Here is a 26160-nt window from a genome sequence, read left to right as displayed (position 1 = left end):
ATACATGCATTAGTGCACATCAAATGGCATTTGTTTAACCTGGCTATATAGTAAGGTGAGCTGCTATTGCCTTTGTGTTTCTACCTTACCTTCATCTGTTAGTCCTTAACATGGACAACTGTTATTCAGTGGTTCTCAACCCTGCTTGCCATTACAATCACCTACAGCAGTTAAAAATATACTGATGCTTGCCAGCACAGTGGCTCATGGCTATAATCCTAGCACTTGGGGAAACTGAGGCGGAAGGATCATTTAAGACGAAGAGTTTGAGACCAGCCTAAAAAACATAGTAAGACCCTATCTCTCTAAAAAAAATTAAAAATTAGCAAGGCATAATTGTGCACACCTGTAGTCTCCGTTACTCAGGAGGCTGAGGTAGGAGGATCACTCAAGCCCAAAAGATTGAGGCTGCCATGAGCCGTGATCAGACCACTGCACCCTAGCCTGAGTGACAGAATAAGACCTTGTCTCAAAAAAAAGAAAAAAAAATTACTGATTCTGGCATTACCCCAGAAACATCCATTTACTGATTGTACCTGGACACTGGGTATTTTTTAAAGTTTCTCAAGTAAATCAAGTGAATGTATTCCTTAGCTAGCAATAAGAAACACTTAATTAAACAAATAATCCATTAACTGGAAACAGATCCATTAAAGTTGGTACAGGATTCTGATTTGCTTACAGTTAAGTTTAGTAGAGCATAGAGTCTTCATGTCCAGGAAAAGGAGCCCAGTCCAGAAAATCCAGAGTAAATATTATGATTGAGAGTCACCATCCTGAGATGGTCAGTGCAGCAAGTGAATGGTTTGCTTGGCCTGAGTACAGCAGTGTTGGTGTGTCCTCAATATTATTTATCTTATAAAAAAAAAAAATCGGGGTGGGAATCCTTACCTTGTATTTTGCTAGCAATACAGGGTATCTCTACAGGTTTTTAATCTTCCCTGCATGTCTCAAAATTTCTTATACTTGAACAACTGTTGTCAAATTCATGAGTAACCAAAAAGCTGCAGTTAAAGCTAGGGTGATCCACATGCATCCTAAACATGAAGAGGGTGTGTGATGAAACTGTAACCTTTCCTGAATGTGTGAGGATTTGGAGTTGGGCTGGGTGACTGGGGGAAGCTGAGTGCTCTCGGTGGATTCTTTAAGATCGGTGGTGAGGCTCTCCTCCTTAGAATACTTTGTATATGGTGGGGCCTGAAGGTTGGGAGGTGGTCTGGGCCATCTTGCAGAACCTTCTCTGGAGGATGGAAAGTTTAACTCTTTTCTTTCTTTTTCTCTTTCTTTCTTTCTTTTCTTCTTTCTCTCTCTCTCTCTCTTTCTTTCTCTCTTTATTCCTCTCTCCCTCCCTCTTTCTTTTTCTTCTTCCTCTCTCTCTCTCTCTCTCTCTCTCTCTCTCTCTCTCTCTCTCTCACACACACACACACACACACACACACACACACACACACAGGTTCTCACTCTGTTACCTAGACTATAATGCAGTGGCACAGCATAGCTAACTGTAGCTTCCAAATCCTGGGCTCAAGCGATCCTCCTGCTTCAGCCTCCCCTCCCAAGTAGCTGGGACTATAGGCACTTGTCAAAGCAGACACATAAACTTAAACATAAGTGTATAGTACACATTTTATTGACTTATGTTATTAGTATATATTAGTACTATATAATATTAACTGTGCTTTTTGGTATTTCAAAGTACTAAAAATGAATTTCTTTTAAAACATTGGACTTGTATTTAAGAATAAGAATGACTCTGATTCTGAATTAATGAGTTTTAGTGCCTACTACATTATTTAGGTGTTAATTTTAAGTATCCATACACTTGAAATCAGTTATAACATACCATGCTCTTGGATTATTTAAATGTTACAGTAAGAAAGCATTTCTTTTACCTTCACATAGTTGTATTCTAAAAGAATAAACTCCCCATCAGGAGATACTGAATAATCATTTATAGAATGTCCAAACTCATCCTGTCAAACAAGAACAAAGAAAAATTGAACAATTCAATTTCACTGCCATCATCATGCACTTACTTCATAGGGGGAACTGTTCTAGACATGTGGCTTGTGCTTTGGGAGTTCCCAGTCTAGCAAAGGTGGCATATTCACCCAAACAAATGACCGTGATGAAGGTGGGTGGTAACCAGTGTTAGCCAGAAAGGGAAGGATTAATCCTAACCAAGAAAAGATGACCACAAGAGTGAGGATGTGAAAAAGAGAATGTTCTCAACAGTGGGAACAGCATGAGAAAAAGCCAGGCATGGGAAAAGACATGCATGTTTAGAGACTCTTTAAGGGTCATGTGTAACCTGAACATAGTTTGGGAGAGTGGGTGTCAGATACAGTGGAAGGTGAGAGAACAACAAATTAGAGAAGTAGATGGGACCTAAGTATAAGATGTGGAGCTAGACCTATTTTTTTTTTTTTTTTTGCATATGAAAGTGATCAAATCATATCTGTCTTTTACAAAGATTCTTTGGTGGGAGACACAGTGGCTGAAATGAGAGGGAAGAGCAGAGGGCTCGTATCAGCCTGGATGTGGGGAGTGCAGTGGTCTGGTCTACAGAATGCAGATAGGGACACAGGTTAGAGCACTCACTACCACAATATTAAACAAGGGTTTGAGCAAGGACTGTCCAGTGGAAATGGAAACTGTGAGATACTTGACATACAGAGGGAGAATTGACAGGGTTTTTGTCACTAACTATGGGGATGACAGATGAGTCAATGATGATTCTGAGGTTTATAGCTTAAGTGACTTGAAAGAGAGTTAAGTAACTTTTACCAATATTGGGAATTCATGAAAAGGTATAAGATGCTTTCAGTGTGCTAGGACAGTGGAGGAAACATAAGCAGTTTTGCATGGGATTTTGAGTTTAAAATCCACATATAGGAGCCAGCAGCCTGCTAGAAATTAAAATTTAGATCTGGGAGAAGGTTAGTGTTAAATGCGTGTATATGAAAGTCAAGCCAGAGAGGAAAGCAGTAATGCTGTGGGTTTGCATGAAAATCACTAAAGGAGAGCATGCAAAGTGAAGAGGTAGGCAAGTGAAGATGGAGCCCTGAGGAGCACTTACATTTAAAAATATGGGCAGAGTAAGAGGAATCATCAAAGGAGACTAAAAAGTAGCCAAGGCAGGGAGCATTTCAAGAAGGAGAGAAAGATCCACTTTTCCATATGCTGCAGAAAGAGTCCAACAGGCTGAGAAATGACAGTACTCATGATTTGAAAGGTAATGAAAAAAATCCCCAGAATTCTATGCATGAATTAATTACGGATTAAACATACAAATGTACTATTCTCCAAGAAAACTGAGCTGTTTCCGTATTCAGCATTGAATAGCAAGACATTATTTTCTTGTTTGTAGAGATATTCATGATCTAAAGAGAGAAAACAACCAGATCAAAATTTCAAGTTGTTATTAAACATCTTCATAAGCTGAAAATTATGGAATACAATGTAAGATTTAGTTCACAAATACCAAATAGGCATTTTTAAGTTGAGAAAACATGAATGATATTATACTAACATTCATTCATTTTTCCATCGTTACTGTCAAGGTTTCAATTCATATTTAATTTTTTATTATAGAAATACTTGTGTTTCTTTCAGTCTTTCTTCCTTTGCACTTTAAGTAAAAAAGAAAGAAAAACTCTCTATAGAGGTGTTTAAAACGAGGATTACCTCTCTCAGCGCCATTAAAAAAAAACCACCCCACATCTCAACTTAACTAGAATGAACATTAAGCATAAAATTCTGCCCTACCCCCAAAAATTCTTACCTGAAATCCATCGTAAGGAATATAACTTCAGTCTGTAAGTATTTTTTAAGTAATCAGTTAGAGTGTAAGTTTTGCGACCGTCAGCTGTAGCATCATCTGCTGGTTTAAAAAAACAGCCAAATGTTCAGTAAGATGGAATAACCTAAGTTTTTGGATAAAATAAACAAATGGATCTCTACAATATACCCTGCTCACAAAATTCAGAAACACACTCACAAAATGCAAGACACATTTTAAAAGACTTCAGACTAAATGGATGGAGTAAACATGCATTTAACTATGAAGTGTGTGTGCGTGTGTGTGTTTCACTGTGCTCTATTATGCTATATTAGTGGGCTTTACTGTGAAGGCCTAGATCAGCAGTGTCCAATAGAAATATAATGTGAGTATATATTTTCTAGTAGCTATATAAGAAACACAATTTTAAGGTAAAATCAATTTTGGTAGCACATTTATTTCACCCAATACATCCAAATATCATTTTGCCATGCAACCAATATTTAACTGTTATTAATGAGAACTTTCATGTTTTCTTTTTCATTCTGACGTTCAAATCTGATAAGTAGTTTATACCCACAGCGCATCTCCATTTGACTAGGGAGATTTTGAATCATTAGTTACATGTGGCCATGTGTTAAACAACTACTGTACCGGATGGCCTGGAGCTGCATCTTCCTTTTCGGAGGCCTTGGGGCCCACTGTCAAGCCCTCTTGCTTCTCAGAGACCTTTAGGACATGCTGATCACCCACTTCAGGGATCTTCATTAATAGCATCACTTTTCTTTGAACTTGACAGAATTTGTGTGGTTCTATAGTCTACTACTGGTGACCCAAATTCAAAGTCTGAAAATCATTTTTGATATATCTTTATCTTTTCCCACCATGCCCATCTATTTGACTCTCTTGATTATTCCTGGAATTTTTTTTCCCAGGTATCTTTGTCATTAGATTCTCACAATTCTATCCCTCCTCTGCACCACCACTAGAATAATTTTTCTAAACCATTACTTTCATTCTGGTGATCTCTTCTCCAAAAGTTTTCAATGTTTCCCCGTGGCCTACAGGAAGAAGATTAAAACTCCTTAGCCTGACACTCACAACCCTCCATAATTGACACAAGAGTGTCTTCCCAGGCTCATGTTACTCTTTGCGGGGACCGTCTCATTCACTCTTGTGATCTGCCCACCAAACCCAGAAGATCTTCATGGGCTTTTCCACCTCTGCTTCTTTTTCTAAACCACTTCTTTGCAATGTTTTCACTGCTTTCCTGGTTGTCATAATTACCACCTGCCAATTCTCATCTCTTCCATGAAGACTAGTTCTACACCCTCTGAATTTTGCCCCAAAACTACTCATTTGGTTCTTGTCATTTAATGAAAAATAGTTGACACTCTGTTTTGCTCTGCCTACCTATGTGGTATCCTCAGCTAGGCCATGTAGTCTTTGAAGACAAGGTCTCGATTCTTGTTTGTTTTAATTTTTATATCAACCATTAGCACCTAACACAGATCAACTGCACAGTAGGCACACACACACAGAGTTTTTACTGGTCGATATAGGATATCATCCTAGAAGCATAATCAATTCAACATGATTCCTCTCCAGTCCCAGAGCCTATCTACTGATGAAAGAGCTTAAAGTGTTTTTTCTCAAATCCTCTACTTTTTCCACGTATATACAAACATACACTCTCATAATCAGCCACCATTATAACATTCCTATAACTGCAATTCTTACAGTTTGGGGGACTGGGAAGCCAGCAGCCCTTTCTCTTATGACTTTTCTTACAGGAAATGCTTCCCTTATAATTTTCTTATAGAAAATACCCTTTCAAACAATGTTCTTAAGATATTATTTCTTCAAATGTGGTACAAAGATACCATGGAATACTATGCAGCCATAAAGAGGAACAAGATCATGTCCTTTGCAGGGACATGGATGAACCCGGAAGCCATTATCCTCAGCAAACTAACACAGGAACAGAAAACCAAATGCTGCATGTTCTCACTTATAAGAAGGAGGTGAACAATGAGAACACATGGACACGTGGCAGGGAACAACCAACACTGAGGACTGTCGGGGGTGGGGTGGGGACAGGGGGTGGAAAAGCATCAGGAAGAATAGCTAATGGTCTCTGGGCTTAATATCAAGGTGACAGGTTGATCTGTGTTGTGAACCACCATGGCAGATGTTTACCTATGTAACAAACCTATACATCCTACACGTGTACCCTGGAGCTTAAAATAAGAGTTGAAAGGAAAAATAAGATAAGAATATTTCTGAGGTGGGCCGTTGCCTCAGTTCAAAATGATAAAGCTTTCTGTTTTCATCATTACAAATGAAGATAAAACAGAAAATACAGGTTCAAGTTGAAGATTAAAAAAATATTTTATTTCTTTAGATCTTATCTGATAATAGCCTTGTACCAGCCTTAAAAAACCTTGTTTCAAGAAATAAAATTGCTGTATTTCACTTTATTACTTTATTAATTTTATTTAAACCTAGTTCATTTAATAAGTTAAAGAGAGTTAAAAAACAAACAAACAAACAAAAAACAAAAACAAGTACTTTTTTTGGCCAATTTAGTCCTGCATCTCATTTCTAAAAATAAGTAGGAGATTCGTGTTTGCTAGCAGAAATCAACCAAGTAAAATCAGTCCTTGAATTTGCTAACCTTCAAACAAGAAGTAAAGCATTATGCTACAGAAAATATTTGAAACTCCTACTGGGAATAGTAACTGGATTTGTTCATAAAACACTCTCAATTATTTGCATGCCACTCAATTACTTGTATACCAACCGCTCTTTCATACATCAAATAGTTAAAAAGTGAGTACTATTTAAAAAATACTATTGATATAACAGAGTATATCAAACTGATACCTCTTGCTGATACCTCTTGATATACTGTTATCAACAGGCATCAGTTTAAAATGTACATAAAACATATCCCTTAATTAGTGTAATTTGAAAAAGAGACAGTAATTGACATCCACAAGTCTGACAGTCTTCTGATGTAGATATCTAGATATACCTGCACACACATATATGTATATACAATAAAACAGATATATCAACATGAAATATCTATCACTAACTTAATTTTATAAGAAGGGAATTAACTAAATACCTATAATAGATCACATATAGTATTATCTCATTTAAATGCATCTCGCTTAAAGGTATTTACCCAGGTTTTTCAGGACACCACGGTTACATTGGGAATATTGAAATAATTGAGGAAACTTTCTCTTGACATCACCTGCTGCCCAGGGGGCTGCATCTTCAGGTCCATGATGTGCTCTCCCTGTGCACTTAACTCATCTGTCCTCCTCAGACCTTGCTGGGTTCATTCTCTCACCATTCTACAGCTTTTTTTTTCTTTCTTTCTTTTTTCTCTTTTTTTTGAGACAGGGTCTCGCTCCCGTTGTCCAAGCTGGAGTGCAGTGGCACAATCAAGGCTCACTACAGCCTCAACCTGCCAGGCTCAAGCGATCCTCCCACTTCAGCCTCCTGAAGAGCTGGGACTACAGGCACATATCACCACACCAGGCTCATTTTTGTATTATTAATAGAGACAGTTTTTGCCATGTTGTCCAGGCTGGTCTCAAACTCCTAGGCTCAAGCAATCCTCCCACCCTGGCCTCCCAAAGTGCTGGGATTATAGGCATGAGCTGCTGTTCCTGGCCTGGTCCACAGTTTTTGAAAACCCATCATCTCTACCACGTTCAGGCTCCTTTCTGCTCATGACGGCTCCCTGTGAATTGGATCCATCAGCTCATGTTCTAGATATCTGGAATGCCTCTGGTGCCACATTTGCTGGAGCCCAGGACATCCCTGCAAGCCCCGTTCTTACTCTGGTCTGTGTGAGGTTCACTTGGCTGCTTTAGAATAACCCTGCAACCCAGTTTCCACATATTAGCTGCCAGTCCAAGAGCAGCACAGCTAAACTGGAATAAGCAGAACAACACAAATGTTCCTTGTTTTTTGCCTTGCCGTTTGATAAGTAGGGCACATTGCAAGTTGCTTTTGAAACATCTAGATAAGCGAGTTCTGTAAGACATGATTGCCAACTCCAGGTTTTGACCTTTAGCAGGTTCAGAGTGTGCTGCCAAGTGACAGCCTATTTTGTCAGACTCTTATAGGACAAGCTCATGATTCTTCTTCCTTGTCTACTTGCTCACTGACAGGGCACTGCTGCAGCAACAGATGAAGGTCTTTGGCTGCTTGCGTGGTTTTCTTAGTGCGGCCTGGGACATGTTCATTTGACCTATCAATTCAAAGCATTGTGCAGCCAAGTAAAGTAATTAATCATATGTTACCCATCAGCTTATGCAGAAACTCCGGTTTCAAATCTTTATAATTTAAAAATAAAAATATAAGTTTACAATGTTATGCTTTTATTCTTTAGCTAAAGCAACTATTAGCTTGAACCATATGAAAATACCATTTTTATTAGTTTAGAAAAAGGTAGAATGGCAGCATTTAAAATGGCTCAATGTAATAATAAATTCTTATAAAAGCATTAAGGTGTCTTAATGAATACTTGCTATAGTGTCAAAGTCATTTCTGAAAAACAGTAATTTCAGATTGATAAAATCCAAATAAGAGAGTCATATAGTTCCAGGGATATTCTTTTTTGTTTTTTGAAATGGAGTCTCACTCTGTAGCCCAGCCTAGAGTGCAGTGGCACAATCTCGGCTCACTTCAGCCTTCATCTCTCGGGTTCAATCAATTCTCCTGCCTCAGTCTTCTGAGTAGGTGGAATTACAGGCACACACCCCTATGCCTGGCGAATTTTTGTACTTTTAGTAGAGACGGGGTTTCACCGTGTTGGTCAGGCTGGTCTTGAACTTCTGACCTCATGATCTGCCCGCCTCAGCCTCTCAAAGTGCTGGGACACAGGCATGAGCCACCACGCCTGGCCTCCAGGGAATATTCTTGCTTTGATCAATTGCTTCTGCATGATAACGAGATATTTTGAATATTGTCATCCATTCATACTATTTTGTCTGTATTAAAGTGACATATAATGTTTCCACTCCACAAAAATAAACTGCTTTGGTAAATAAATGGCTAATGTAATACATCTAAAAAGAAATGTGCTCATGACGGCACATAACTGTGTAAAGTTGTTAAAAACAGGCAAAAGAGTTATCTGGTTATAAAGTTCCTGTGTTCCATATGGTAATCAGCTAACATTCCATATTGACGCTTGTATCTACCATGGGTATAAAGAAATAAAATGAACGTTACTTCAAAATTTGCTCTAGCAAATTAACAGCCTTGACACAGAGACGGTAGAAGAAAAATCAAGGAGGTAAAAGAAGAAACTGACGCAATGTCCCCTCACCCTGCGTCTGTATTCTCCAGCTGCACATGCAGGCTGCCACCCATCTCCACAGATTCAACAAGCACCAGTCAAGTGGTTGAGCAGCTGGTTGCTTTGAATCAGAGAGTCTGGGTTTGAACCCAGGTCCATTTCTTGCCTTGGGGCCTTGGGAAAATGACTGAATCTTTGCTCTGATTTGAAAGACGATGTCCCTTCCAAAATTCATGTTGAAACTTAATCCCCATTGTGGTAGTGTTAAGAGGTAGGTCTGTTTTGGAAAGTGATTAGTACTTCATAAAAGGGCTGGAGGGAACTCACTGAGGCCTTTTGGCCCTCTGCCTTCCATCATGTGAGGATGCTGCTTCAAGAGACGGTGCCATTGACGGGGTGGGACCTCGCCACATCCTGACCTGCCTGCACTTTGAGCTTGGACTTCTCAGCCTCCAGAACTGTGAGAAATACATTTCTTCTGTTCTTTAAAAGTTACCCATTCTCAGGTATTTTGTTGTAACAACACAAATGGACTTAGACAGAAATTGGTACCAGAGAAATAGAGTATTGCTGTTACAGATACCTAAAAATGTAGAAGTGGCTTGGAACTGGGTAATGGGTGAGGCTGGAATAGTTTTGAAGTGCAGGCTAGAAAAAGCCTAGTGTTAAACACAATTCTGGTAAGGGCTCAGAAGAAGAGGAGAGCTGTGGAGAGCGCCTCGGTCTTCGTAGAAATTATCTAAGTGATTGTGCTCTGAATGTTGGCAGAGAAATGGATAGTAGAGATCCTTTTGATGAGCTCTCAGACAGAAATGAAGATCTCATTGGAACTAGAGAAGTGGCCACTCATACCAGAAAGTAGTAGTGAACTTGGCTGAATTGTGTCCATGCACTACGGCTTCTGGAAGGCAGAATTTTAGAAGATAAGAATGTCTGACAGAAGAAAAATAACATGTTCAGGGTGCCGAATGGTTTCTCCTGACATCCTATAGGAAAATATAAGAAGAGAGAAACAAATTAAAGATGGAATTCATAATCATAAGGGAAACAGAACTTAAAGAGTTGAAAAGTCTCAGTCTGGCCTGATCCTGCCCAGGTTGTAAAGACAAAAAGGCAAGTTCAGAGAGAATACCAAGGGTGTGGCCAAGCAATGTTTAAGTTTAATAAGGAGATTAATATGGAGAATAGGAAGCTAATGCTATTCATTAAGACAATGGAACAATGACCCTGAAGGCATTTTGGAGATTATTACTGCTGCCTCTCACATCACAGGGCCAGAGTGCCACGGCCTAAGGCAGGGGTGTCCAATATTTTGGTGTCCTTGGGTCAAATGGGAAGAAAAATTATCTTGGACCACACATTTAATACACTAACACTAATGATAGCTGAATAGCTTAAAAAAATACACACACACAAAAGTATCTTGTAATAATATTTTTTTAGATGAAGTCTCACTCTGTTGCCCAGGCTGGATTGTAGTGGCACAATCTCAGCTCACTGCAACATCTGCCTCCCAGGTTCATGCGATTCTCCTGCCTCGGCCTCCTGAGTAGCTGGGATTACAGGTGCACACCACCAGGCCTAGCTAATTTTTGTATTTTTAGTAGAGACTGGATTTCGCCATGTTGGATAGGCTGATCTCCAACTCCCGACCTCATGATCTGCCCACCTCAGCCTCCCAAAGTGCTAGGATTACAGCTGTGAGCCACTGCACCCAGCAATATCTGATAATGTTTTAAGAAAGTTTACAAATTTGTGCTGGGCTACATCAAAGCCATTCTGGGCCACATATTGCCCTTGGGCCAAAGGTTGGACAAGTTTGGCCTAGGCGAAAGAATTACATCAAAAAAGAAGCTTGGGCACCCATGGGACCTCATCATTAACTCCCCTGCACCTCCTTGTCTCTGCTCTCAGCATTCTGGTGCAGCACTCTTCAGCTTTCACATATGTGACTCAGGCAGGCTCAGCTGCTGCTCTAGCGTGTGTAGGCTATAAACCTTGGCAACACCCATGTGGTGCTAATACTGCAGGAGCATAGAGTGCACGAGCTGTAGGGGCATGACTACCTCCACCTATATTTCAAAAGATTCCTCAGAAAGGCTAGTGTCCCAAGCAGAGAACTGCTGCAGGAGCTACTGCAGAGTCCCAACGAGGGCAATGCTTAATGGAGCTGCTGGGCAGGGCCATCCTTGAGTCCCCAGAACTGTAGAGTCATCAGCATGCAATGTCAGCCTGGGAGAGCCACAGGCACAAGACTTCAACCCAAGAGAGCTGCAGCATGGGCTGTGCCCAGCAAAGCCATAGTGGGAGCAAGGGGGCATCCTCTGAGGCTTTGGGAACCCAACCCCCACCCTAGCATGTCTGAAACATGGGACGTGGAGTCAAAGATTATTTTCAAACCTCAAGATATAATATTATTTGCCCAGTTGGGATTTATTTGGGACTTGTTAACCCTTTCTTCCTAGTTCTTCCTTTTGGAATGGAAACATCTATCCTATGCCTACCCCAACATTGTATTTTGGAAGCATACAACCTGTTTGATTTCACAGATTCACAGCTGGAGAACAATTTGCCTCAGGGTGAAACTTACCTTGGGTTTCACCTAGTTTAGATGACAACTAATTTAGATCAGACTCTGGCCTCTAGACTTCTGAGTTGATGCTAGAAAAAGTTAAGATTTGGGGAGCTATTAGGATGGAATGAATGTATTTTGCATATGAAAAGGACATGAAGTTTTGGATTCAAGGGTGAATGCTATGGTCTGAGTGTCGCCCAACATTGATGTCTTGAAACAAAATCCCTGTTAAGATATTAAGAGGTGGGACCATTTGAAGTGATTAAGTCAAGAGGGCTCCCCACTCATGAATGGATTAGTGCCTTATAAAAGGGCTGGAGGGAACTAGCCTAAGCCTTTTTGCCTTTCTACTCTTCTGCCATGTGAGAAGGCAGCAAGAAGGCCCTCACCAGACACCAAAAGCCAATGCCTTGATATTGAACTTCCCGTCTCCAGAACTGTGAGAAAATAAATTTCTGTTGCTTATAAATTACCTAGTCTGTGGTATTTTGTTACAGTAGCACAAACCAAGACACCTTTTAAAGTTTCATTTAAAACATCTATAACATGAGACTAATAGTCCATAGGGATTTTCAGTGATTAAATGAGAAAATATATGTCATATGCTTAGCTCAGGACTTAGAACTTAGGAAGCACCTGTAGATGAGTCACACTATGCACTACTTTTGTTTTGTTCCAAGCATGTGCTAGGCAACCAGAATACAAAAATGAATATGAAAGAGTCTGCTCTGGAGCACCTAACAGTGAGATTAAGAATTTAACTGCAACAAAATAAAAGCCAGTTAAGTTTTACTATGTTCATAATGAAAAATGATTCTAATAAGACAGCATGAGACAATTACATTGATAAAAGTATTTAGGATAAGTGCAACCTAATCATTTCCTAAGTGCCAATGAATATAACTTTCTCCCTTCTATTAATGATGCCTAACACCATAGCACCCATATTGAAATCAGCAGTTTACAGAATGAAGGGAAAATATTTGACTTAATGGAATTAGAGGATGTCTAAAGACTGATGTTTGTCTGATCACTATACACAAGGAACATCAGAATATAATCATAATAGCAGATTCACCTTTTCAACAAAAGAACACGGTGGTACATCCAGGGTCATATAATAAATGCATTGCCATTTAGCTGGAGGCTGTAGAATGTGGGGACTGTATACTCTCAGCATCTACCTTAGGATCAGAGTGTCAGGTGACCAAACTTTCATTAGGGACATAATCACTTTCCAGTGTGTCCACATGAAAGGCCAACCAAATAGTACAATGTACATTTCTCAGAATAGCAACATTTTGAAAAAAATGAAACATCTTAATGGGGTTTAGTCCCTCCTCCTCCTTCTCCTCCTCCTCTCTTATCTTTCCACTCCATCCACACTGGCCACCCAGGAATTCCTCAGACACAGCAGGCTCATTCCTGCCTCAGAGACTTCACACTTGCTATATGCTCTTCCTGGAACATTCTTCCCCCAGATATGGCCAGGGCTTGCTCCCTCACCTCCTTCAGGTGTTTATTTAAATGCTGCATTCCTTCCCGGACTGGCATTGCAGACTCTTCCCCATGGCATTCTCTGCTACTCTTTCCAGCTTTAGTCAGTTTTTTCTTAGCAATGATACCACCTAACTTATTATACATTTTACTTTTTTATATTGTTCACTGTCTGCCTCCCTTAATTGGATGTAAGCTCCATGGGGACACTGATTTCATTTTGATTCATTCTATTTGCTATTATATTACTATAGCCTAAAACAGTTGCCTGGTACATAGCAGTCACTCAAGAAATAGTTGTTGAATGAAAAGATAGAAGTCAAACAATAAGAAAATAAGAACCAACAGCTCCAAATACAGCACGTAAACTCTAAGTGGCTGTAGTGCAGGAAGAGCAGTGAGCTTAGCCAGACAGGACTCGACAGAATGGGCGCAAGAGCCTCTGAAATGGACTTTGCAAAAATTATGACAGTGACAAAAATCAAAACTTACTGACTCCATCTTGCTTTTAGTCTCACAAGCTAACTACTCTTGCTCATTACTGGGCAAAAGCCAAGCAAACTATGGGAGGAATTTAGTTTACAGTTTAACTTTGGAGCAAGGATGATAATAGTTCCTCCCAAAACTGATCCCCTTCAAGGACCGCCTTTCTAAGATGAAGAAAAAGCCACAAAATGAGGATTATACGAGGGGCCTGAATTCTGCCAAGATGTAGGCTGGTAGTTAAATGATAATCAGCCATTATTCTAGAGGTCAGAAGATTTGTGACTTCCCCAATTGCTCTTATGGATAACATCACTATTGTCAAGACCTAAGATTGGTCTTTGAGATATTTTTCAGATTTTTGCATTCAGGTGGACCTGCTGACTCCACCAGGACCTGTGACTCATACCAAGGAACTAACTTAACTAGTCTTGTGACCCTCACTCAGAAAATGACTCCATGCAAAAAGATCATTTTGGACACTCCTATGAGTTCATCCCCAGTCAATCAACAACACTTATACCCTATCCTCCTGCCTGCCAAATCATCCTTAAAAGCCTTAGCCTCCCAGCTTTCAGGGAGGCAATTTGAGAAATGCCTCCTGTTCTTTCACTTGGCTGGTTCCATGATTATGGAATTCTCTATTGCAATATCGCTGTCACAGTAAATTGATTTTATCTGTGCAGTGAGCAAGAAGAACCTGTCAGGCTATTACAACTCAGGTTCTAGACCACCACTGGCTGCTGTTAGGTCAGCACACTTCTCTAAGCCTGAGCCAATCATTTTCCTACTTACTTTCAGCTCCAAATATATATACCTTTTCTTGCTCAGTAATTCTGGGGAAGAAATCTACAGCTATATTTCCAAGAAGCCTCATTTGCAGGATTCCTGCTAGATTCTGTTAATTGGAAAAGATAGAGAAAAAAAATCGGATTGCAATCAGAAAAGAGGAGGGGCTCCTCCTTTCCTCTTTCTTGCTGACAGCATGCACCCAGCAGTAGCACCTGCTCCAGCCTCTGTCTTCCTTTGTAGTATCTGGAACCTGCTTCATCATGCCTCTCAGAGGTACCAGTAGCAGCTGGGGGCATTTTAAACCTTAGAGCTTTGATCTGAGATCTTTTGTGTTCCTCTTCCTCTTTGTTTCCAAGCCCTAGAGGTGACTCCTTGCATTTACTGTCTCTGTTACCTCAGAGTTCCTCTTTTGCTCTTTTATCTGTGTAACCAGGTTTCACATTAAAGCCCTCTGTTGAAATATCTAGTGTGTTTTCTTTTCTTTCTTTCTTTCTTTTTTTTTTTTGGAGACAGACTCTCACTCTGTTGCACAGGGTGGAGTGCAGTGGTGCATTCCTGGCTCACTGCACCTCTGCCTCCCAGGTTCAAACAATTCTTCTGTCTCAGCCTCCTAAGTAGTTGCAACTATAGGCATGTGGCACCACATCCAGGTAATTTTTGTATTCTTAGTTTCACCATGTTTGCCAGGCCAGTCTCAAACTCCTGGCTTCAAATGATCTGCCCACCTCAGCCTCCCAAAGTGCTGGGATTACAAGTGTGAGCCACTGCACCTGGCCCTAGTGTGATTTCTCTAACTGATATAAGAACTTATTCATCTTACCTATTGTGATGAAATTAAATAATTAGAACTTAAAGCTGTTGGAACTTCAGGTTATTTTGAGCCTTGAGAGGAATGTGGCTATGTGGCCTGGGTCACATAACATGCAGCTACAACTTCTGCTTTTTCCTGTAAATGACCAGAAAAGGCCTTGTGATGCCAGAGGTACGACACCCCTCAGATCATCACCCCTGTTCATGGAATATCAGAGCAATCTTAGTTGGAATATAGCAATCTGTAACCAATAAAATCACTATTATATATATATATATATATATATATATATATATATATATATACTGACCTTGCATGGAAAATGTTGCAATCCTGCTAACTACCCATATAAGTACAATTCTTCACTTTGTAATGCTAATCCCCTTTGTCTGGAGTATGTTTTCCAAGAGGTCATCCTCAAGCTTTGTACTGGAGTAAACTCTATACTTAATCATTTTTCTGAATCTCGTTATTTAAGTTAGACATTATAAGGAAAGTATTTTTAAGTGATAAGAATACAACATCTAGACCTGGAGTTGGCAAACATTTTCTTAAACAGCTGGTTGGTAAATAGTTTAGGCTTCGTGGACCTTATGATCTTTAGTCTATGTTATAACTACTCAAGTCTGCCATTGTAACCTTCAAGCAGCCACAGCCAATGTGTGGGTGAGTGGGCACAGCTATGTTCCCATAAAATTTTATTTTAAAAAAATCTGGTGGCCAGTCCTGATTATAGTTTGACAACCTCATCTAGACATTCCTCAAAATTGTGAGCAACATTAAAACAAAAACAAAAACTACTCATAAGATTGGATTTGAAAGACAAATATTGAGATCGAAACTCCAATTGCTTTGAAACAATATCAGCACATGACTCCAATATATGAAGCAGAAAAGTGAAAGTGGGCAGAATATGTATGTCTCAGTATTCAAGTATCGGATATCTGTTTTCATCTTGACCCAAATATGGACGTGTTGGTAAAGAAATGCAAGGCTGAAGGGCTGACAGAACTAAGCCCAGTTATACCACCTGGTTGGCTCTGCCACCACAGCAGAGCCAGGAAGCCCTACACACACAGGCAGCCAGCACTAATCAGCGTGGTAGGACTGCTTTATCCCTTTTTGAAATGAAATCGCTTTTTTTTTTTTTTTTTCTGATTATAGTCACTCCCACTTTTCTTGACAGGACTTTTCTGGGAATAAACAAGACTAGTACAATAATGGCCCAAACTAACGTGCAGACTTTTATGTCTCATGAATTTGACTGGCATTGGGCCAGTGTAATCCAAGGTGATGAGAAATACTTGAAAGGTGGAGAGTTCTTAAGGATATGGCCAAATGATCCACAGGCCCATGAAAGATGCAATTATTTTAGCAAAGGGCCAGTTTCCCTTGACATATACTTAAAAGCAGTTGTAGTGAGACATCAGTGGAAGGTATTACAGTACAAGCTAAGAAAGATCAGCTTATGTTAGAAAGGAAACTGAGTAAAGGAAATCTGCATTTATGGAAGCTGAAAGCTCTAACACTGACTTGTTGAAGAACTTTCCCAGAGATTTATAAGTGTAATCAACAAGGCTACTATTTGTGACAGGCATTTGTCATCCCTGATATAAGAAAAAACAATTATTGGAAAACAAAACTGCCACAGGAATTACTCCTTTCCCATTATTTTTCAGGCAAAACATTCAGCAGCATGGGGCAAAAATTACTATACTATCTGCCTCTGGATCTGTTAAAACAACAAAAAAAAGTTAAAATATATAAAGAATAATAATTACACATTCTTATGGAGTTCTTCCAGTTTGCTGGGTTGTTCTAGGCAATGTAGACTTTCAACCCATTTATTCTTCATATGCTCATTCCCACTATACAGATAAGGAGACTGAGGCACAGACAGGCATAGCCAGTGGCTGGACTAAAGTCCTGTGATTATTATGCACCAAAGCCACATTGGGGCCAGGCAATGTGGTACCAAGCCTATGGTTACAGTCACTCTTCTAACCCTCTCTATCTTTGGGACAGTGAATGCACATGGTAAATGCTTTTTGGCACGTTTTGCGAATTAGTGGAGATGAAGTAAGCTTTATAGAAGTGTTTAAATTCACTGTTTGCAACTATTTTCAATAGGCAGGCTGGTAGTAACATTAGGACTTGGGTCAGTTGAAACTTCATTTGTTCTACAGCTTCTAAGTCAAAAGAGTACAAGTTCTCTTAGAAAACTCTGGACAGTAAGAAGGATGGCACCTCTGTGACTTCCTAGAAAGGAATTTATACCATCTCTGTTCTCTTTCCCATGGAATATCCAGTAACTTTCTTCATCTTTTTCCTGAACTCATAAAAAAGTAGTCACATAAGCTTTAAAATAGGTTTCTTTTGGCCAGGCGCGGTGGCTCATGCCTGTAATCCCAGCACTTTGGGAAGCCGAGGCGGGTAGATCATAAGGTCAAGAGATTGAGACCATCCTGGTCAACATGGTGAAACCCCGTCTCTACTAAAAATACAAAAAATTAGCTGGGCATGATGGTGCGTGCCTGTAATCCCAGCTACTCGGGAGGCTGAGGCAGGAGGCGGAGGTTGCGGTGAGCCAAGATCGCGCCATTGCACTCCAGCCTGGGTAACAAGAGCGAAACTCCATCTAAAAAAAAAAAAAAAATTGGTTTATTTTCTTCCCTTTTGCTCGTGTTTCCTAGATTTTAAATATTACACAATGCTGAACAACTCAGGTCCTGTAGTATACATTGAAAAAACTATGAAATTATTCAACAAAAAGATTCAATGATTCCTCCTTTACAGCAAAAGCTACCATAAGGAGCTTTTTTTCTACCATGTTCATCAGTTCTGTGGTATCTGTCTGTCCTGCCCTTATTTAACTCTTCCCTTAGAGTTCCTTCCTTAATTGTTCCACACCCAACCTATACTTCAGATGCTTATCTTCTTGTTCCCAAGGGATTTTTTTAAAGCTTACCTTTTCCTCTAAAACAGCTACCCTCCCTCCCTCCCTCCCTCCCTCCCTCCATCGCTTCCTTCCTTCCTTCTTTCTTGCCTTCCTTCCTTCCTTTCTTCCTTCCTTCCTTCCCTCTCTCCCTCCTTCTCTCTTTCCCTCTCTCTCTCTCTCTCTCTCTCTTTTTCTTGAGACAGGGTCTCACTCTGTTACCCAGGCTAGAGTGTAGTGGCGTGATCATGGCTCACTAAAGCCTTGAACGAACTCCTGGGCTCAAGTGATCCTCCTGCCTCAGCCTCCCAAAGACCTAGGATTACACATGTGAGCCACTGTGCCCAGCTGCATCTTCAGTTTCTTCCCACTGCTCACTTCTGCTCTGTAGTTAAGCCTGCAGAATGTGTACCAATCTTAAAGAAATACTTATATGACTCTGCTGTGTTCTCAAGCCATCTGGACAAACTTCTCAAATAAACAATCCACATCCATGGCCTTCATTTTCTTGCTATTCCCTCCACATGCCTCTTGATCTATCCCTTACTACTTAGTCCACATTCAGTTCTTTCTTCTCATCTTATTAAAATATTTATTTTCTGTGTCACATATTTTGCCCATTAATCAAGTAATTTTATATCTATTTAAGTACTTTAACAGTCTTCTCTTAACTAAACTATTAATAAGCCATGAGGATGAACATACTGTATGTTTTTTCAAACAGTTGTTAGCACTTACAAATTGTAGATATACACAATTTAGTACTGAATGATTTATAAATAAAAGTATTTTAATCAGAATTATAGCAACATTAGTAAACGTTCATCAAAAAATTTTTCTTGCCTGACCTCCAAGATAATTTATTTAATTCACCAAATATTTACTTAGCACTTATGGGTTATTCAGTGTTCTAGGCACTAGAGACATCACAGTGAATAAAGTATGAAAAACTCCTGCCTTTTGAAGCTTACATTTTAACTGGGAAGACATATGAGCAAATAATAAGTAAGTAATGCCACAGGTTAGGTGGTAACAAGTGCCATGGAGCCTTCACAATGGGAAGCCAATGAACGGTGTTAAGCAGAGAAGCGTATAGTTTGACTTAAGTTTAAATATAATCACCGAGCTGGGCATGGTGGCTTACACCTATAATCCCAGCACTTTGGGATGCCAAAGCAGGTGAATCACCTAAGATCAGGAGCTTGAAACCAGCCAGGCCAACATGGCGAAACCCCCGTCTTTACTAAACACACACACACACACACAACAGTGCAGATCAGAAACATCTACTTACTCACAATTTTCCTAGGGGAAAATTGTGAGTAAGTAGATGTTTCTGATCTGCACTGTTGTCTCAGATTTTAATATTGCAGTTCAATTCTTTCCTCCTCTCCATCACTCTGAATGCCAAGAGAAAGCAAGGGCTGAGGTCAAAATGTCCTTGAGATCAGAAAAGCTGCAACAAAGCACACTGCTTTGCAATAAGCCCAGTTGGTTAGGAAAGAAAGTGAGAAGAATGAAAGGAGAGAATTAGAGCTCCGGATTTTTGGAGATCAGAGCTGGCTTAATATCTGTTCTCTTTTGTTGGAAAATTAAATCTTTCTAATGTCATGAGAAGAGACCAATAACCAAATACACCATGTGCCTACATATGCTGTTCCCCACCCCCATCGCCGATTTCTGTCTTTTCGGAATTTCCAGTTTGACTTAAATATTTGCACTTTTCTTTCCATGTGTTAAAAGGAAGTTCCTCTCCAGAGCTGGAAAAGTGAGTCTAGATTAGTCTAGTTCAATCATGGAAATTCATTCTCCTTGCCAGTGATTAGTTTAGATATAGACAAGTGACACAAATCTAGCCTCTAAGACCTGAAAGTTTGCATCCAGTCAGAGGACTTACGGAAATGGTTTTCCTCCCTGATTAACCAGACCATGAATGAGAAAGAGCATCCTCTTCTGCCCTATGAAAGAGCTATATGAGCAAGTGCTGGGCTGAGCTGCAGAAACCATGCTCCACCATGAGATGACATGCTGGAGGACAAAAGACAAAAGTCCATGGATGGCAGAGCTGAAAGGTGGAAAAGCCCTGTGTTCTTGATGCATTCAGGCCATACATTAGCAAACTCAAGAACCACTTTACTTTTGCACTTCCAATTATAAAAGATGCTAATGACAACACAATAATAAAACACTATCATTCAAACAACTTTTGGCCAGGTATTTGTTCCTTGAAGCCCAAAACATCCTGATACAATCCTCATACAGCATCAGAGGACTGTGAGTCAGTGAGGACTGACATGGAGGTGCACTGCATGCCTCAGAGCCAGTTTGGTGGCTGGAGGATTGAGAGAATTGTATTAAGACCCACTAATTATTAATGCTTTATGCTCAGTTGGTTATGTAGAAATTTCCCTGGGCAGCATTTGTCACTCACTAGTGCTTCCATAGCACTTTGATCATTTACTAGAAGGGCACTTAGCTCATTGGATTATGGTTAATGTTTATGTGTCCTTTAATACTGTCAATTATTGGAGGACAAAGGCCATATCTATTGTCTTTCTATTCCTAGGGACCAACAAAGTACCTAGCGTGTAGAAAATGCCCAATAAATATTTGCTGAGTTGGAGAATTACCTTCTGTCAACAATCTGTGCTGGGTGAATATGAATTAGGAGGTGTTCCTGAGCACATCCTTAAAAGGGGAAGCCTGATCCAATAGGAAAGGGGAGTTAAGCCAGAAGAACCTATGCAGACAAATTCTTATGAAAAGGAAACAGACAGCCAAGAGGCAAGATAAATTATCCGCTTAAACTATCTAGCCAGCTGTCTAAGGAGTCATCCTTACTTTCTCTCCTTCCCTCACTCTTGACATGCCTGCACATTATTTTACCTCCAAAATATATCCTGCATTTCTTTTTTGTTTTTTAAACTTATTTTCACCTCCAATGCTACCATCCTTGTCCAAGCCACTATCATTTATCACCTGGACAAACTACACCAGCCCCAAACTTCTATCCACACAAGAGTCAGAGGCATATTTTTGAAGTGTGAATAAGATCATGTTGTACTCATGCCGAAATCCTCCAGAAGCTCAAAATCATACTTGGAATAAGAGAGAAACTCCTTTCTGTGTCTGTCAGTCATCTCTATCTTACTTTATTTCTGTTACAGCGTTTGTTACCATCTGAAATTATTTCTGCACTTGCCTATAATTTGCCTGCTCTGTGGATTGTAAAGGTCCAATGGAACAGAGACATCATGTATACTGCTTAGGGCTGGGTCTTAGCTTGTTTTGTGTTGCTATAAAGGAATACCTGAGGCTAGTATTTTTTTGTTTTGTTTTGTTTTTGTTTTGAGATGGAGTTTCGCTCTTGTTACCCAGGCTGGAGTGCAATGGCGCGATCTCGGCTCACCGCAACCTCCGCCTCCTGGGTTCAGGCAATTCTCCTGTCTCAGCCTCCCGAGTAGCTGGGATTACAGGCACGCGCCACCATGCCCAGCTAATTTTTAGTATTTTTAGTAGAGACAGGGTTTCACCATGTTGACCAGGATGGTCTCGATCTCTTGACCTCGTGATCCACCCACCTCGGCCTCCCAAAGTGCTGGGATTACAGGCTTGAGCCACCGCGCCCGGTCTAGTAATTTTTTTTTTAAGGATTATTTGGCTCATGATTCTGGTGGCTAGAAAGTTCAAGATTGGGCATTTGTGTCTGATGATGGTCTCAGGATGATTCTACTCATAGCAGAAGGTAAAAGAGAGGCTGATATATGTGGAGATCACATCACATGGTGAGAACGAAATCAAGAAAGCAGAAGGTCCCAGGCTCTTTTTAACAATCAGTTCTTATGGAAATTAACAGAGTAAGAACTCATTCACCCTGTGGGAAGGCCCCGATCCCACTATGCAAGCACCTTCCATTAGGCCTCATCTCCAACACTGAGGATCAAATTTTAACCTGAGGTTTGGAGGGGACAAATATGCAATCATAGCAGGCCATGTAGTGGCCTTCAATAGCATTTGACATGTAGTAAGCATTCAATAGCCATATCATCCCCTACCCATACCTTTAATAACACTTGACATGCAGTAAGCATTCAATACGTATTTTTGAATTGACAAATGTTGTCTCTGGCCACTGTAGGACCTTGGCCCTGAAAAGGTTTTAAATCTCATAGTAAAAGAGATTTATGCCGGGAATCAAAGAATGGAGGAATATAACAGAGAAATAAGAGTCATCCATGAAACTTATGGACATGAGTTTGACCAGGGTGGGCTTTAAAATAACTGAGAAAAGCAAGAGAAGAGGGTTCCAGCCTCATAGAAATGGTGTTAGGACCAAAGGGCCACTAAGCTCAGTTTTGGGGGTCTCAGTTTTAAGAAGTCAGGGAAGGGGTGGATGATAAGACCTGCTTGATACTCACCTCTCCTACTCCCTCTACCTCAAGTATATATCCTGAGCCACCATGACTCCTAGAGTGCCATGAATGAAATCTCTGGTGGCTTTGGCTCTGCCTTAAATTACCTCCTCTTCTGGGGCCTTAGATGCTGAAATCGTATGACCTTAACTCATAGGTCTACTTGCTTCCTCACTGAACCAAATAATTCATAAATGTGCACATTAATGCATCCAGATAAAGAAAGCACATAGTTTATATTTAAATTTTTAAAAGCTTCCTAGAAGTTATAATGTTGAAGAAAAATATAAAAGAAAATACAGTGCTTGGTAAACAAGAAAACAGTTTACTCAGAAGTTCTAATTTCATGGTTTCTCTCAAATTGAGAGATGCACCCTCTTTTGGAGGTCATAATGAGGCTATGAAGATGGAAGGTAAAAATAATTATAAGATACTGATTTACGGTAATGAAAGGATTAACATCCAACCATAAAGTAGTGATTAAACATTAACCCAGAAAAACTCTCACCAAGGAATTTCTATAAATTAGCCATTCATGGGAACCAGCAACCTCAGGGAAGGTTGGTAGCCAAAAGATCTGGATTCCCAAGATCCAGTACTTATTTGAAAACTCCTAAACTTTCACATGTAAAAAGTCAATATATTAATATATCTTCTGACATGAACTGCTCTGTGAAGATCAAATGAAATAATGTAACTTACATCAGAAAAAAAGCAAGTGTAATTTAGTGCAAGTAGGTAAATCTGGATCTATTATTACTACTAATGCCACAAAATAAAAAAACCATTCGAAAGCTTGAGATGCCAGTCATTGCCTTTATACAGTCGTATATAGGAATAAAGACATCAGCAGTAGGCTCTTCCTCAGAACACTTAACACGTAGAGATTAGAAGTCATGAAATTATAATATAGCCATGCAAATGAGAAATTATAACAATTATGCTAATATGGCCAAGTTGATTTTATACTTGATTGCAAGCTGACAGAATGATAGGGAGTTGAACTGTACTGTGTATCAGCTGCAGAGTCACATTGCCTGAGTAAGAATCCCAGCTTTGTGGAACTTTGAGCAAGTTCCTTAACTTCTTTGATAGTCATTGGAGCCAGCCTCCATGATGGCTCCCAGTGATCTCCACCTCCTGGTATTTATGCAGTTGTATAGTGCCCTCCCACATTGTATAGGGCAGGCGTCCCCAAACTTTTTACACAGGGGGCCAGTTCACTGTCCCTCAGACCGTTGGAGGGCTGCCACATACTGTGCTCCTCTCACTGACCACCAATGAAAGAGGTGCCCCTTCCTGAAGTTTGGCGGGGGCCCAATAAATGGCCTCAGGGGGCCGCATGCGGCCCACAGGCCGTCGTTTGGGGATGCCTGGTATAGGGTGACCAATAGTCCACAGCAGAAGGAATGGTATTCCTGCCACTTCTGAGGCTAGGTTATAAAAGGAAACTCAGCTTCCTGCTTCGTTCCTCTCTTGGATCCTTCATTCTAACAGAAAGTAGCTACCATATTATCCTAAGTATAATTTAGTGCAAGTAAGTAAATCTGGACCTATTATTACTACTAAACAGAACCATTCAAAAGCTTGAGAGGTCAGGAATGAAGGCATCAGCAGTAGGCTCTTCCTCAACACTTTGCACATGGAGATTAGACGTCATGAAATTATAATATAATTCCCACATAGCAGGGAACTGGGGCCCACATACTGGGGAACTGAGACCTCTAGCTAACAGCCACATGAATGAGCTTGGAAGGGGATTTTTCATGACCAGTCGAGCTTTCAGATAACATCTTGATTGCAACCTCATAAGACATCCTGAGGCAGAATCACTCAGCTAAGCCACTCCAAAATTCCATATCCACAGAAACAATGAGATAACAGATATTTATGGTTTTAAGTTCTGAGGTAATTCATTATGGAATTATAGAAAACTAAAGTACCCTCTCAAAGTTTCTATAAATCTTCTGTAGAAATGGAGAGGGTAATAGTACCTCTTTCAAAGAGTTGTTCTAAGGATTAAATAAAAAAATATATTGAAAGCCCTCAGCCCCAAATTTAGCACATAGTAAATGCATATTGGCTATTATTGCATGCTTGCATGCCTTCTCTTCCTGAAGCAAGATGCTCTTGCATGTTATTTACACCTGCGTTATCCATGGGCTTCAGTACTTTCTTAAGTCATAAAATTTGAAAGACACTGATCCAGCTCCAGTCTTTTTATGTTATCTTTCTCTGATCATTAATTGGGTAAATAGTCTTCCTTTTCTGTCTCTTTCTGATCCCCTTTGAGAAAAGAGCAAGAGATTTCTAAGGCAGAGAAACTTAAGGCACATGCTATGGTTAGCAAAGCAAAAACCAAAATAACTGGCCTGAAAAAGACTAACCTGCTGACCTCATGAGCATTCCGCAAAGGTTGACAATAGTTAACTGAGCAAACTGGAGTCAATTCCAGATTTTACAGAGCATACTGTTTAGAAATTGTCCCGTGAAATGTACAAAGCTTTCATTCAGGCTCATTTCTGTGCTTTTAAACCTGGAACATGTCCTGGACTTCCTCAAGCAAACCTCATTATTGCTATCTTTTCTCTCCGATTATTCCTGTCTCCTTCACATTTGGGTTTTCTTTTATTACAGATGGATGAGAAAGCAGTCAAATTTCCTTTGCACTGAAAGTAGGTATAGAAGAAATTTTCTGCTAAAGCAGTGTAAAGAGCAAAAGAATAGGTATAATTCTATTCCAAAATAAAATTCAATAATAATAAAACTATTTGACAAATAACCAAATATTTTAAATTTTAAGGTAAAATATACTGTAAAAGGAAAAATAAATAAATCATAAATGCTGACTGAGAGGGCTTCATTTCCACTAAGCCATGAAGTGTTGTACAATTTCATACAAGTATTTTTATATATTTCTCACTGATTCTTGGGGAAACTGAATGCTTACACATACAATATCCTCCTATAGTAGAATAGTTGAAAAAAAATTATAACATACAATCATTTATTATATACACAGATGAGGGTGAACTTTTAACTGTGCTTGGTGAAATGAATAATCTGACTTCAAGGAATTTTTATTCTTAAATATATAACAATAGTATTAAGCCTCCCTCCCTCTCTCTCTCTCTCTCTCTCTCTCTCTCTCTCTCTCTCTCTGGCTCTTGCTGCGGCTCTCACCCTTGCTCCCTACCCACTAATCCCCGTCCTGTCCTGGGTGTGTCTAGTTTTGCTGAATATGAGTGTTTCATATGGAAATGCTTGACCTCTTAAACCAGCCTCTCAGGGGATAAACTTGGGTTTGCTCACTGCTTCCTCCTTCCTTTTGGCTGTGTAATTCTTTAATGTCCACATAACTTAGGTTTTTGCTTTGTTTTTCGATCAAATTCCTTTCCTTCCATCTTCCTTTCCTTTCCCTTCCCCTTCTTTTATGTTTCCTTCCTCTCTACTTCCTTCTTTTCTTCCTTTGCTGTATTTGTTTGACTTGAAATCTTGATGACAGTATGGAGGACATTTCTTGGGTGAAGACTTTGACTTCTTTGTAA

At 39.9% G+C, this 26160-nt stretch overlaps 1 protein-coding gene across 3 annotated transcripts in view; it reads right to left on the bottom strand.

Moving 5' to 3' along the window:
* The window catches only part of DPP4 (dipeptidyl peptidase 4), an 81472-nt gene that overhangs the window by 52116 nt on the left and 3196 nt on the right, over positions 1-26160 (bottom strand). Inside the window, exons 1-4 of one of the 3 annotated variants that reach the window (XM_074399591.1) lie at positions 9960-15457; positions 3785-3880; positions 3292-3383; positions 1893-1973 (exon numbers count right to left, since the gene is read on the bottom strand). In XM_074399591.1, the coding sequence (XP_074255692.1) occupies positions 1893-1973; positions 3292-3383; positions 3785-3880; positions 9960-9996 (306 nt within the window). In that variant the 5' untranslated portion in view covers positions 9997-15457. Of the gene's footprint in view, positions 1-1892; positions 1974-3291; positions 3384-3784; positions 3884-9959; positions 15458-26160 lie in introns of those variants that run through there. The other 2 variants (XM_010329641.3, XM_003921932.4) reach the window with 2 other exon arrangements.

Source organism: Saimiri boliviensis, chromosome 5 (assembly GCF_048565385.1).
Source record: "Saimiri boliviensis isolate mSaiBol1 chromosome 5, mSaiBol1.pri, whole genome shotgun sequence".
Taxonomy (NCBI): domain Eukaryota; kingdom Metazoa; phylum Chordata; class Mammalia; order Primates; family Cebidae; genus Saimiri; species Saimiri boliviensis.
The sequence above is the reverse complement of the archived record's forward strand: the minus strand, read 5'-3'. Positions and strand labels throughout refer to the sequence as shown.